The sequence below is a fragment of the Manacus candei genome, unplaced genomic scaffold, assembly GCF_025592945.1.
Source record: "Manacus candei isolate 608988 ecotype Guabito, Panama unplaced genomic scaffold, ASM2559294v1 h1tg000122l, whole genome shotgun sequence".
Taxonomy (NCBI): domain Eukaryota; kingdom Metazoa; phylum Chordata; class Aves; order Passeriformes; family Pipridae; genus Manacus; species Manacus candei.
This window is the reverse complement of record NW_026138170.1, coordinates 207,822-222,695: the sequence shown is the minus strand read 5'-3', so window position 1 is coordinate 222,695 and position 14,874 is coordinate 207,822. Positions and strand designations below refer to the sequence as shown.

The following is a 14,874-nucleotide window of genomic DNA, read 5'->3' as shown; positions in this document are numbered from 1 at the left end:
AATTCCCATAAATATTTGCAGTGGAGAACTTGGCTTTCAGCTCTGATTTTCATTAAGATATCGCTCATTTTGGCAAATTTCCTCCCTGCCATCCTTTCCTTCGGATTTCCACGCACTGAAAATATTATTTTTATTTATTTTTTTTTAATGAGGGTCCCAGCTCAAATATGTCCTGTCACTGCTCTGACACAACCCCCAGGGAGGGGACATGTGGTGCTTTAGGACAGTCTGGTGTGACTAGGAGGCCAATCCCACAGGGAAAAGTGGGAATAGAAATAACTGAATTTGAATTTTCACGAGGCAATCACGGCTCATGAAATTCAGGCAGAATTCTGAATTCAGAAATTCTTACATTTTCTGACTTTTTTTTTTTCCTCACATTACCAACAAAAAAAAAAATCGCTTTTTGCACAGATAAAAAAGAAACAACCCAAAACATCCTCCAATCCCCTGCAGTCACTTGTCACCAATATCCTGGTTATACTGTTGGAATATCCCATTCCAGCTCCTTTTCAGTCACCAAGCCTTGCTGAAGCTTCAGAAAAATTCATGTGTGCCTTTCCCTCCTCACTTTGCACCTTCATGACCGAAAGTGGAACCAGCAAAACCTTCCCACTGCAGCACTTTTAAATCACAATTCCATTCACTGCCACAGAAAAACACTCCAACTTCCCTGCGTGGAACCAACCAGGTGGACACAAACCAGGCATTTGGCATCTTTTCTTTTGCTTATTCAGTATTTAAAATCACTCAGGCTCCACAAACTATCCCTGAGGGAATCAACAGCAGGAGACACCCACTGGAGCACGTAGGATTGAGGGATTGAAGATTCCCATCACCTCAAAACGTGACTTGGAATTCCTTCCTCTGGGACCTGGAAATCAGGAAACAAATGATTTGACTGCCTGTAAAGTAATTTTTCATGGTGATAGATGAATAATAACATTTCAGTGCCATCAGAGCTGAGATGGACCAGCCCAGCAGGGAGAGGGAATCATGGAAAACTCAACCCAGCAAGGTTTGGGCAAGACCATCATCAGCCCAGGGCTTGGAGCTGGGCTGCCTAAAGGATCCAAAAAAAGGCTAGGATGGCTTTTTCCCTGTTTTTTCCAAATGTCAGCTGGTAGGAAAAGAGGGAAAATTCAAAGTTAATGGCCAGTGCAATCCAGGAATAAAACTCAGTTGTAAATAACCCCCCTCCTTGCTATGTCCTCATAGAGCTTCCGAGCTGGGTACACACCCCAGGGAGTCCTCACAAAGAGCTAAGGAAGGCAAACAGGCACAAAGGAGGTCATTCCCACCTGAGGAAAGGAAATCTGGGGTTCTGTTGGATTTTCCTTGCCTAGGGAGACAACAAACAGAAGAGCAAGAGAGAGGAAGCTCGTGGGAAACACAACAGCAGAGCAGCCTCGATGCCTGGGAGCTTTCACCAAGACACCAAATCAGGCAAAGGACACCCATTGGTGCCTCAAATGTCTTTTTTATGCCTTTTTTTTTTTTTTAAGCTGTGTCAAATACTTCAAGTGCTACCTTATTAGAAGTAATTAACCCCATTTTTTCCTCTTTAATTCTTCCAAAAAGCAGTGGGATTTCAGCCATACAGAGTCTTCTGTCTGAGCCATCGAGCAGGGTTAACTGGTAGGATTTCCCAGTGGATTCTGGGGGGATTCCTTAGGGCTGAAGGTCCATCCAGTGCCAAACCACCTTCGTTTTCACCTCATTCCCTCAGCCCTCCCCCAGTTCTCCCGGGATATCACTCACAGAGAGCCTTTAAGGAGCAGAATCATTAAATCCCAGAACGGTTTGGGTTGGAAGGGACCTTAAAGACGATCTTGTTCCAAACACCTTCCACTAGCCCAGGTTGCTCCAAGCCCTGTCCAACCTGGCCTAATCCCTCAAGGAATTCCTCCCTGCAAGTGAGAGGGAGAAATGAGTGATAATTTATGATGAGTGCCCTTGTAATTAGCACTTTGAAAATGAACACTGCCCGGGGAAGCTGAGAAGGCCAGAGATGAAAGAGCAGCCAGGACAGAAATGCCATTCTGGGTAGTTCATCATGGAAGGAGAGGTGGAAAACGGGTTGGAAAACAGGCTGTGGACTTGAATTCTAATATTTATAATTGCTATCCTAAAATTAGTTGGGATCTGAGCCCATCAGGGTCAGGTTGACTCCTGAAGGTTTCCTATCAGTCCCTGGGTTTGGAATTCTTGCAGTGAATGCTGCCAGCCTTTAAATTTATAGGATATGTGAGTGGAAATCAGAGAATCATCAAGATTACAAAAGACTTGTAGGATCATCAAGTCTCCAACCATTAACCCAGCACCACTAAACCATCTCCCAGGTGCCACATCCACACATTTTTTTTGGACAATCCCAGGGAAAGCACACGATACATATTGACAACCCAAGGTAGGAATAGTCAAGGGATAAAGAGGTGTAGGAAAGGCAGCACCTACCTCTGATTATCACTGATTATCTCCCCATTGAACACAGGGGGAAGTTATGCCACCTGCATTCCTTATACAGGTACCCCAGTTAAGTAATTAAATATAATTCCTTATATAGATACCCCAGTTAAGTAATTAAATATAATTCCTTATATAGGTACTTCAAAGAATTAAATATAATTCCTTATATGGGTACCCAAGTTAAGTAATTAAATATAATTCCTTATATAGGTACCCCAGTTAAGTAATTAAATATAATTCCTTACAAGTGGGCCTCAGTTAAGTAATTAAATATAATTCCTTATATGTGGACCTCAGTTAAGTAATTAAATAAAATTCCTTATATGGGTACCCAAGTTAAGTAATTAAATATAATTCCTTATAGAGGTACCTCAGTTAAGTAATTAAATATAGTTCCTTATATAGGTACCCCAGTTAAATAATTGGATATAGTTCCTTATATAGGTACTTCAAAGAATTAATTCCTTTATAGGTACCTCAGTTAAGTAATTACATATAATTCCTTATATAGGTACCTCAGTTAAATAATTGAATATAATTCCTTATATAGGTACCCCAGTTAAGTAATTAAATATAATTCCTTATATGGATACCTCAGTTAAATAATTGTATATAGTTCCTTATATAGGTACTTCAAAGAATTAAATACAATTCCTTTATAGGTACCTCAGTTAAGTAATCAAATATAATTCCTTATATAGGGACCCCAGTTAAGTAATTAAAGGAATTACAGCAGTTCAGTCGTTGAGCATGTGGAATGAAGCAGTGGGAGGATTTTAGGGACCTACAAACACTGATAAGCCCCCAAATTAATTACCCCTACTTTGGTTCTCGTTTGACATGAGGATTTTTTCAAGGTCTGGCCACGTTTTAGCAAAAAAGTGATGAGTTTTTTAAGGTCCAATTAACTTTATTCACCATTAAAGAAACCACTTCAGGGGCAAATGTGCTGGACTTGGGCCTTGCTTTAATCCTGGCCAGCCAGGAAGGTCAACCTTCCTGAAATGTGGCTTCTCCACCAGCAGAATCAAAAGGACCAACCAACAAAAACTCCAGTTTTTGGCTCGTGAGGATTATTTGTGGAGCACTTGAGTTTCTGCCTCCATTTTAGCACACTTAGAAAAAAAAGAGTGGCAAGGAACATTCCTGGGCGCTGGAACGTGGTCAAATATATTGTCAGGATATTAGAAAATCCCTGGCGTGCTTTGGGCTCAGGTGGAAGCACAGCTCCTGGGTAATGTTAACCCGGGCCAAGGGCCATTCCCAGGGGACATTTTGGACAGAGCCACCTTGTTCTGGAAGGCCAAGGGTGTTTGACAGGGTGGGTGTGGGCTGGTTTGTGCCAGGAGGCATCAGCATGAGAGCTCTGTTTAATTAACTGTGGCCAGAAAGTCAAATCCACTCCTTACACCCGCAGTGGGACTCTTGGAAGCAGGAGAAGTAGGAGCAGGGATGACCTGGGAGAGGGATGTAGAGAGTGAAATGGCTCCTCCTCTTTTCCAAGCAGCTGGGAGCGACTCCTCTCCCTAACTCTGTATCCCAGGGCTTGGAGCTGGGCTGCCTAAAGGATCCACAAAAAAAACAAGCTAGGGTGACTTTTTCCCTGGTTTTCCCAAATGTCAGCTGGTAGAAAAAGAGGGAAAATTCAAAGTTAATGGCCAGTGGAATCCAAGAATAAAACCCAGTTATAAATAAACCCCCTCCTCGCTATATCCTTGTAGAACTTCTGAGCTGGGTACACACCCCAGGAGCTCCTCACAAGAAATAAAGGAAGGCAAACAGGCACAAAGGAGGGAAATGCTCCATTTGGATTTGACAGCAGTTAAACCCTTTATCAACCTGGCTACAGCCCCCCCCCAGTGCTGGAGCCAACAGCACACGAGGGACTCCAACATTCAGTGTCATCCCCAGCCAGTTTTGATTCCCACTGCAGGGCTGGTGGTTGGCAGAAGTGGAGGAGAAAGCTTCTGGTGTGAGCCTGGAGAGCCAGCTGGAAGCAAATCCACTGGGAAACACCAAAATCGTGCTGCTATCCCACCTACATCCCACGGCAGAGGGGTGGGAGGTGAATTCTGAAATGTCCCTTTCCTGGCCACCCACACCTCAGATAATGCTGAGGGCACTTACTGGTCCCAGGAGCAGTTCTCAGAGCGAGGAAGGTTTGAGTCTGGGCAAGCCTCATCTTGATTTTAGCCCTCCTTCACCTCTCTGGCCCTGTGTCTGTAATTTTATTTAGACCAAAAAAGGAGTAGGAATCACATCTGTCTCTTAAATAACTCAGTTAGAACGTCTACAAGGAGATTTCAAAAGCACCAAGACATCTTGTGTTAATGATGATGATGAATCAATACTAATTGTCCAAGGCCAGGCTGGACAGAGCTCTGAGCAACCTGGTCCTGTGGAAGGTGGAATGAGATGACCTTTAAGGTCCCTTCCAACCCAAATCATTCCATGATTCTGGGACCTGACTCCTCCATCTCATCTCTTGGTGATTAATATTATTTTTGTCTCATTAACAGTCAGATTCTCTTTTTCCACTAATATTTAAGATGAAGTTCTGTATAAAATTTCTCCATGCATTATTTTCTCTCTCTTCCTCCTCATTCTCATTTATTGTTTCCTAGATAGATTCCATGACAATTCCACACCAAATACATCCCTCAGTGTATCTGGAAGCCTGTAAGAGGTTCAGGCAAGTCATTATTTATTCCTAAACTAAAGGCACCTCTATTTTTTATTGGATTTTACTTAGGGCTCATCACACCCACAGCTGCAGGACGACACCACGCAGCAGCGACACCGAGGGAAGCAACGGGAGGGAAGGGGGAGAGAAACCCGTTTTATTTTTCTGGAGGTGAAATCTCTCGTTCGACACTGTTTCTAATCCCAAATTCTTACGATGCATTCCCGTTTCACCCACTTCCTCTGCGGGAACAGCTGTCAAAACGCTGCTCCATCCCCGGCTACTGCGGCTTTACGACTCCCATTAGCAGCTCCTTAAGGGGCCGGCCGGGCTGGCTGGGAGGTTTCGAGCCTGAGATTTCTCATTCCCCGATTCCAGGAAGTGTAATGAGAGGTCAGCTGGGAGGCTGGAGGAGTCAGGGAGTAGCACTGAAGGGTTTGGTGGGAATAAACCAGAGGTAGATCCACCTCCCATCCCGTCGTCTCCAATCTGCTCTTCTTGCTTAAAAGGTGAGCGACCTGCTCTAGTGGAAGGTGCCCCTGCCCATGGCAGGGGGTTGGAATTGGATGATTATTAAGGCCCCTTCCAACCCAAACCATTCCATGAGTCTGTGAAAACCAAACATCAGCCAGAGCATTTGCCTGGTTCATTTTTTCTCGTCAGAAGAAGGGACAAAGCAGAGCAAAAAGCAGGAGGTGCATTTATTGTGCAGTTTTTCACCAATTTAGCAATATTTCCTTGGGTGAATAAGAAGCTGTGAGGAGCAAAAGAGTGTGATACCATCCCAGCATCAGCATGATCCTGGATAGAGATCCAGCATCAGCATGATCCTGGATAGAGATCCATCACCTTGGTTTGAGGATGGACAGCGCTGATTCTGTGGAGAGGAACCATCTCCTCAAAGGTTGGTTAAAAGCCTGGATGTGATTGCTGCACCACAGCAGGATATGGCAGTGGAAGGTAAATAAATGCAAGGGTTTTGAATGCACGGGAAGGAGAGAGTTGGACTTGGGGAAACACTTTGGAGACACAAGCCAGTTTTCAAAGGAACAGAATCACAGAATGGTTTGGGTTGGAAGGGACCTTAAAGATCATCCCATTCCAACCCCCCTGCCGTGGGCAGGGACACCTTCCACTAGAAGGTCCCCCAGCACATCACCAAGAGCACAGTAACCCTTGTTTAATGGTCTAACCTGGGTTGTGGAGCAGTTTATCAGGGGTGCACTGAAAGGACAGCTGGGGCTAAAGCTCTTTCCCAGCTCAGTGTTTCCATCTCATGCCCAGGTCAGTCTGACACACAAACTGGGTTGTCTCTCTGCTTGTTTGAATCACTTGGACCACACTCAGTTGCCTCACAGGGTGTCAAACAGTTGGTAAGAAGTCCCTGGACATGTGTGTGAGAGGCATGTGTGTGACTGCAGGGTGGGCAGCTGCCTCCTGCCAGCTGAGCTGGCACTGTTGGTGATGTGACATTCCTTACCCCACCTCAGGAAGGTTCTTTATGTTAATGTGATTATTTGACCCCCAAGGGAGACGAGAAGGATGCCTGGAGATGGATCTTGAGCAGCTGGACCTCAGGTGGCTGCTGGGTGATTCCTGAACTTTCTCCTCACGCACGTGGAAAAGCAGCACCTGGGAACTGTCAGGGCAGGTTCAGGTTGGATACCAGGGAAAAGCCTCTTCCCCCAGAGGGTGGTTGGGCACTGACCAGGCTCCCCAGGGCAGTGGGCACAGCACCAAGGCTGCCAGGCTCTGGTTATTTAAAGCTCAGCTGCCACGACTTTTAGGTCCTGAACAGCTCCAGGGGCCCACTGTGAAGAATAAAAGGACATTTGATCAAGAAAGACCATGTGCAGCCAGGGATAATGACAATTTTTTTAATTGTTGTCATTGATCCAGACTAAATTTGGCCACATCCAACCTGTTCCAAGCTTTGGCCAGTTATTTGATCAGAGTCCCTTTGCGGTCACATCGTGACAAGTGCCACTCTGCCAAGGTATCCTGACTCCTCCAGAGAAGTATGATGATTATGCAACTCCATGGAAAGCTGGTGGAGCCCCTCAGCCTCCTGAGCTCGTTTAACTTTGCACTGCTGGCCCAAATCAGAGCACTCTCCAACAATCCCAAATCAGATCCTATTTCCTGAGCTGTTTCACAGGGAGAGCAGAAGGTCTGGGGGGAGGAAAAAGCAGGAATCTGGGACTTTCAGCCTTTCTGTGGACAAGTCACTCTCTCCTCGTGTAAAATGGGTGTAGAGACAGTTCTCCAGCTCATGGCACCGCCACAACACTCTTGCCACCCTACAAGGCTTTATGGTCTTTGGAGAATTAAATCAGGCTTCAAGGACAAGTTCAAGGTCAGGAAAAAGGCTGAAGGAGGCACAGGGTCTCCCACAACCACTGCACACAGACCTTCTCCAACAGACGTGAAGAAAGAGGAGCACACTTCAAGTATAATTTAAAATACATTTATTGTTTCATTTGTTCTGGCTTTTTTTTTTCTTTTATGTTATACAAAGATGTTAAATAACTTAAATACATTCTCCACAGTCACTCAGAATCAGATTTATACCTACAAGCTGTACATATGAGGTAGAGAAAAATAACTTAGGCTCCCATAAGACATTGGAAAAAAAAACAAAACAAAACAAAACAAAGAAAAATGAGAAAAATACTAATCCTTCATGTTAGTATTCCCACCTCCCTTTAAAAGGAAATGCCATCCCAGGTGTGCAAAACAAATCCTAGACTTTACATTCGTGTCTCAAGGGACATCTTTGGAGACTGGGGTGGAACAAGGGAAATTCCTGTGCTACTTTTGGTGTTGCTGCTTTCAAACGGGTCCAAGGGGAGCTGGAGGGATTATCCACAGATTTTGATTAATCCTGAATTCACCCCTGCCTCTATTAACCTGGGTGTCCGTGTCTTTATCCCCTTCTACTGTCAGCAGGGAGAAACCTGCAGCTCCACACAGGTCAAAAGACCTTCTGGAGGGACCTACAGTGATGGCAAAGTGAGAACTCCTTATTTAAGGAGAGAAGATTCCGGGTCCATCGCAAAGGCAACGGCAGCATCTTTCCCAACATTCCTGAGCAACCCTGTGATGAAGGAAGCACCTGACAAGGGAGGAACCTCCTGTCCTTTTGGGTCACCTTTGCTAATGCTGCTAATTCTTCCCACTTCTGGAAACATTCAGCAACAACTGAGAAAAACCACCGAATTCAGATATTTCCCCTGACAGCCGAAATTTTCTGTGTCTGAACCTACACCTGAAGAAATGTAGTTACAGGAAGCCCATCCCGATGCCAAACTGTGCTGCCAACGTCCATCTGCTTCTCCTCCCCGCCCACAAAGAAATATCCTGTTCAGAAATATTTAGAAATATTCTGTTTCCTGGAACTCGTAAATAATTTGGTCAAATCCGACATCACTCAGGGAAAAGGAGAAATAAAAGCTATTCAGTGATAATACCCACGGCCCTAAGTTTGGCTGCTTTAGTAATGAACAGATTTCAGGGGGTTGACCAGATTCAACCAGGAACTGGATGATGACCTTTAAGATCCCTTCCAAGCCAAAGCATTCCATGATTTCCATGGATTTCTGCGGTGCCATGCTGAGCCTCCTTCAAGTTACACAAACAGCATGGTCCAGAAAGGCCCTGCATCTCCTGCAGGAAAACACTGCTCTCCAGAAAGTCATCACCTAGTTAGTACCCTGGAAAGGGAAAGCTGGGATGAGCTGGGCATGGAAGCCAAGCCCAAGCCAGCAGATGTGCCCCCGGAGCTGGATAAACCGGGAACGAGGAGCTTTACTGCACCTGTTCCGCCGGGAACAGAACAGACCCAATTTTCCTGCAGCATCAACTGAGGAATTTTTCACAGGCACCATAATCCACCAGAAAATCACCTTAAGCAGCATCTACTCCATGAAAGCAGCCTTGAGAAATCTGTCCTTCCATCCGGGGTCTCATCCAAGCCCACCACGGCCAAGCCGTGTTTGCTAAACGAGGGCAGCTGAGAAATGACTAACGAAGGAATTCCAGACCTGGGAATGAGCTGGTTGCCAGCAGAAAAAACCCCTCAGATGTTATTTTGCCCCTGCTCAGGTCTCCAAAGCAGCAATCCCAAAAGTTCCTTTGAAAACAAGAGGGTCCATAACTCGCTCCCTGCTTCCAAAGGCTTCCTGGGATCATTCCCAGCTCCCCAATTTTACACCGTCCCATTCGAGCAGGTTAAAACAGCTTGTGTTGGATCAAGCCTGGAATTTGGTCCTCTTCATTTAACTCAGATTATTATTTATTATTTTTTTTCCCCCCAAATTTTCCTTTTTTAAGGATCATTTTTCTCAGGCCAACTGAGATCAATGGTAAATACCTGGTTATTGACAATAGGGTTTGGCTTTTCTTCATCCAGACCCACCTCAAAACCAGGATGCTCAACTGAAAAAAGGGGAAAACCTGAAAATTTGGGGTAGATTGTTTTTATATTTGAATTACAAACGACTCATTTTCAGTGTTGATAATAATAATAATATTAATAATAATAATAAAAGAGCCCCTTTGACTAAACCCTGCCTGTTTCACCAGGTTTTTGGTAACTGGAAGACAACGAGAATGTAATGTTTAGGACTTGTTTTGCATGTCTCCACATATATGAGTCAGTCACACAGAACAGAAGCTTGTTAAAAAAAACAGATGACGGGTGCAACAATTATTTCCGTGGGTTTTTATTTCTTTTAATAGAAAATTCTAATATAAAACAACAAACGTTTTCAGTTTGCCTTGTTTACAAAAATATTATATATTTCTTTTTTTTTTTATATTTCTGACATAACTAAACGCACTATTCAATAAAAATATTCTTCCGTCAGCTAAATTCTCTTTTAAAAAAAAAATTAATAAAAAAGTTATATAAATAATGGTTGCACCCCCCCCACCCACCCTCCCCCACCCCCAAAAACTGATCTCACAAGTCTTGCTGGATCAGCTGAGGAGAACCAACACTTTTTGGGGGGACAGGGGGTGGAAGGGGGTCAGAGATATCCCCTCCACCCACCTGTTCCTTTCTCCAGTTACATCTGAGCAAAAACCTGTTTCTCTGGGGGGCAAGAAAAAGGGGGAAAAGTTGCTTTGCACTTTTTTTTTCTTTTTTTTTTTTTTTTTATAATATATCTATGAAATAACACCAGGGACCCAAATCCACTCTCGTAGTAGTTTTACAAAAAAAAAAAACAAAAAAAAACAAAAAAAGGAGCAATTCCACTGAATTGCACTGGTGGGGGTGAGGGGGGTGGGGTTGGAACCACCTCTCTGGAAAAATCCAGTTGAATCCCAGCTGGAATAAAAAGAAGGTTTTCCAGGATGCTCCCCAATGTTTGATGAGGATTCTGTGCCTCTTTTACAGGAGCAGCACAAGCAGGAGCTGCTCCTCCAGGAGTTCCTTCAACTCCCCCCCACCTCGCTGACCCCCAGCAAGCCCGCCGAGCACTCGGGAGGGTTCCCAGGTGGTTTTACATCTTCTCTTGTCTCATCCCTACGGGATTTTTCCAAAACAAGGCTTTTCTCCCCCCCCTCCCCTCCCTTTCCCTCCATTCTTTCCTCGAGGATAAGGCAAACATTGGAAAACACCGGAATTAAACACCCCCCTGCTCTAAACACACCCAACGTGGTGCAGGGTTGGGGAGAAGAAAAAATAACCCACAAAATGTTTTTTTTACCACCCTAGGTCAAAAGGCCAAGAAGACAAAGTTCTCCTGATTTCAGAGTTGTTAGTATATTTTATACACTGCCTATACATTTAACACATGTGCCTCGCTACTGTTTTAGTCATTTATAATTCTTTTTTTTCTTTTTTTTTTCTTTTAAACCACAGGAGAATAAACCTCGCTATTTACAATATACAACAGGTAATATAACAACATTAACATAAATACAATTTTGTTGGGTTTTGTTTTTGTTTGTTTTTTTTTTGTGGTGGTTTCATGTTATTTTTTTTCTATTTTTTTTTTTGTTGGTCTTTTTTTTTCCTGGTTTTTTTTTTTTTTTTTGTAAATACTTACAGAAAGCATCCAGGCTTCAGTGCTGAGTTCTAACACACAGAAGAGCTCTTTCACTCAGTAGTTCATTCACTCTTTGCTGCTTTCTTCTAGTCAAGCTTTGACAATCTTGCCTCATTTCCCACCCAGCTCTCTCTCTCTCTCTCTCCCCCACACCAAACACACCGAGTTTCCCTAACCCATCCCACTCCAGCATTTTCCCTCCAAGGATATTTATGCCACCACCACCCTCTCTCCTGTCCTAGGGACTCATTCTCCTCTCACACCAGTGCAATGTGGATTTACTCCAGCCAAGGTCAATGGAGACAGAGACACCAGTGAAAAGAGGGAAAATGAGGCCCAGGGTTTAAATATAACAATAATAATAATAATAATAATTAATTAATAATAATAACAATAATAATGCACATAAGTTGTGGCCCATCCTTTAATTAAGGACTTTTTTTTTTCTCTCTTTTTTTTTTTTTTAATAAAAAGGATGGAGCCAGAAATAGGAATTCAGACCCCAAAATTCCTCGTGTCTTGAGGAGGTTTTGGGTCCAGCTTTAACAACTTTAGGAGGGGAAGAGCTAACCTAGAACACACATAAAAATGTAACAGTGGGTTTGCACATACGTGTGAGAGACAGAGAGAGAGACAGAGGGAGAAAGAGAATTTAACATAATACCACAATGAAACCATAAGAAGGTCCTTCTGAAGGGCTTTACAATAAATAAATGTTCAATATTTATATATATATATATATATATATATATATATTTATGTGTCGGCATGTGTGTATATATAAATATATATATACATATACACACGTGCACACTGAATTAGAAGTTTCTAGTCCGTTTATTTTTTAAACCATTAGGTAAAACTGCTCGTGGGTGACTTTCAAAGCACTGCATCCCTCTCCCCTCCCAAAAACTGGGAGACTTTCCTGCGAGGCGGAAGGCGGGAATTCCACCGCGCGTGGATCCCTCCTCCTCCTCCTCCTCCAGCGCTACCCAAAACCTCCAGAATTGTACAGCAAATAAGAAAACGGCCAAAAAGAGCCTGTTCACTTCACTTTGCACGGTGCCATGAACACCCCGTCCCTCCCCGTGCCCCCAAATCAAGATTATTTGATGCCAACGAGCCAGGCTGGAACTGCAGGTTATTTGTCACCAAGAAAAAGCAAAACAGATCTTTTCTCCTCCCAGTAGATGCACAGGAACAGCTTAAATTAGTGGCTACTGTTTGTGTGGGGGGGGAAAAATGACAAAACTAAACAAAAAAATAAGGAGAAAAAGGCTTTGAAAAATAATGGTCCATCTCGGAAAATTGCTCTCATTTTCCTTGCTGATTTCCACTAATGGTGGAAAAATTCCTCTTTTGAGAAAAAGATTGAATGGCTTATACAAAATTGATGGAAATTGCCGCCAGACAACGAAAAATTGCCACCAAAAATCAAACTGAACGCCCTCCACACTCCATTGTTTCCTTAGGAAGCTTTGTTGAGGCATCCACTGGCTGCTTCCAATCCGTTTTTTTATAACGAGTGAAGAATATTGTTGCATCAAGTCCTGGATTGTGAGTCTCCTCTTCCAAGGAAAAAACAAGAAAAGCTGAAGGTTGTCATCTGTTTCACAGCACTGGGATTGATCTACCACTGCAGTCAAATTCCTGCCTTCTCTGGCCACTTACTGTGTGTCCGTTGGTTATTCCAAATCCAAGAGTTTGCCTTTTTGAAAGTACAGTTCTCGAGCTAGTGGTTAAAAAAAAAAAACAAAAAAAACCAAAAAAAAATAAAACAACCAAACAAAAAAAAATAATCTTAAGGTCGTAGGGTTTCCATACAGCTTGTGTCATGTACCACTGCCATGGTTGGGAGAAAATGGAATGATGACCTAGGAAAGGAAAAGTCAACTCCTCCAGAGGTCTGATCCAGGCCCAAACTGCTGCTGTACAAGGCAGGCCAGCCCTGGGTTCCAAGAGGCACTTGGATTTCTCTTGTCCTCCTCCAAAAACACGCGTCCAAAATTCAGCCGGCGTAAGACTAAATATAAAGTTCCAGATCCAGATTCCTGAGGTGGAATTACCACAGGGCGAATATTCCGTCGGCAAGAGGTGGGAAGAGGAGAGGGGGAAAAAAAAAAATCAATCATGCACAAAAATGAGACCGAAGTATCTAGTGGTTCTTAAAAAAAAATATATATATATATAATAATTAGATTTAAGACAGAGATAGTGCTAAAGAACCTGCATTTGGAGGAATTGTTTTAAATAAAGAATATGTGATTGGACTGGAGGGGACAGGCATGGCTGGTTTTCTACTTGTCTTCCCAACCTCTTTCTTGGATATATTTCTGTCTGCAGCGTGGTGGACCCACGAGTTTTTGGGGCTGTACTTGGTAACGATGCACGTGGAGTTGTCACTAAAGAGCTGACCCTCCCAGTGGGTCTCTTTGTCAGAGCCTCGTTTGCTCCCTGTGCAGAAATTCCACTGGAAGAACCATCAGGAACCATCATTGCCCAACACCCCTCTCTCTCCAGTTTCAGGAGAGACGAACGATCACTTTTCGTGCCGGAAAGATCTTTCTTTTTGTACCTGCTCAGCTCTGCAAGCAGCCAGAGAAGCTCCAGGAATAAAGTAGTACAGATAATTTATGCCAAAGAGAATCTGTCAGCCCGGGAGTTCATGGAGGATTGGTGAAAACCACCAAGACGTTCCGAGGAAAAACGATCCGTCAAAACTGCGTGGACGACTAAGGTGAAGGTCCACTGGTGTCTAACCCCAGTGGGACAGGCACTTATTTCCACATGGTTGGACCTCATCGAAATTCAGTCTACAGGAAAACAACACCAAAAAAAAAAAAAAAAACAACGAAAAAAACCCCCAAAACCAAAAAAAAAAAAAAATAAACCAAAACAAAACAGCAACACAGCTGGGTCACCTGTACCCTACAAAGTGCTCATGTCTCAACACAGCGTTCAGATCCCAGAGGGTCCGTCAAACCCTGTTTGTCTCCGTGCGCGGTTCTCCCGCCGCCGAGGGCTCCCCGCCGGGCAGCGGGAGGGTGACGACGGCCGGGCTCCCCCCCGTCAGTCCTTGCAGGTGTAAACCTCCTCTCTCTGGGTGCACTGCTTGCACTCCACGTAGCAGCACCACCTCACCTGGCACTGGCACGGCCGCGTCACCACCCGGCTCTGCGTGTTGTGCCCCCGCCCGCAGCAGATGCTGTCGCAGTTCTTGTCCTTGTAACACTTCCTCCCCGAGGTGCCCGGCGAGTACCGGCTCATCATGCAGAAACTCGGGGAGTCGTCGATGTACACGAGGTCTGTAGTCCTTGGGATTTGATCGCTGTGCCCGGGGATGGACTTCTTGGGCGGGGAGATGTCCCCTTCCCCCGTGGCCTCGTTGGTGGTGCTGCCCACCTTGAGGGACGTCTCGTACTTCTGCTTCAGCTGCTTCCCGATCTCGTGGAACGGGGAGAGCTGCCTCCAGCACGTGCGGACGGTGCAGGACCCGGACACGCCGTGGCATTTGCAGGTTGTCTCCACCCCGGCCTTGATGACCTGCAGACAACACACGGGCCCCAAGGGACAATCAGTTATGGGGGAAGGAATCAAAACACCAACCACACTGCTAGAAGACATTTCAGGAACACACCAAGCCGATGACAATTCCAAATCTATCTG

At 44.4% G+C, this 14,874-nt stretch overlaps 1 protein-coding gene across 1 annotated transcript in view; it reads right to left on the bottom strand.

The window, feature by feature from the left end:
* Nucleotides 1–7,603: 7,603 nt before the first annotated feature.
* The window catches only part of LOC127462229 (protein Wnt-9a), a 62,353-nt gene continuing 55,082 nt past the window's right edge, over nucleotides 7,604–14,874 (bottom strand). Inside the window, exon 4 of the mRNA XM_051770682.1 lies at nucleotides 7,604–14,751. Within this exon, the coding sequence (XP_051626642.1) occupies nucleotides 14,278–14,751 (474 nt within the window). The 3' untranslated portion in view covers nucleotides 7,604–14,277. The remainder of the gene's footprint in view (nucleotides 14,752–14,874) is intronic.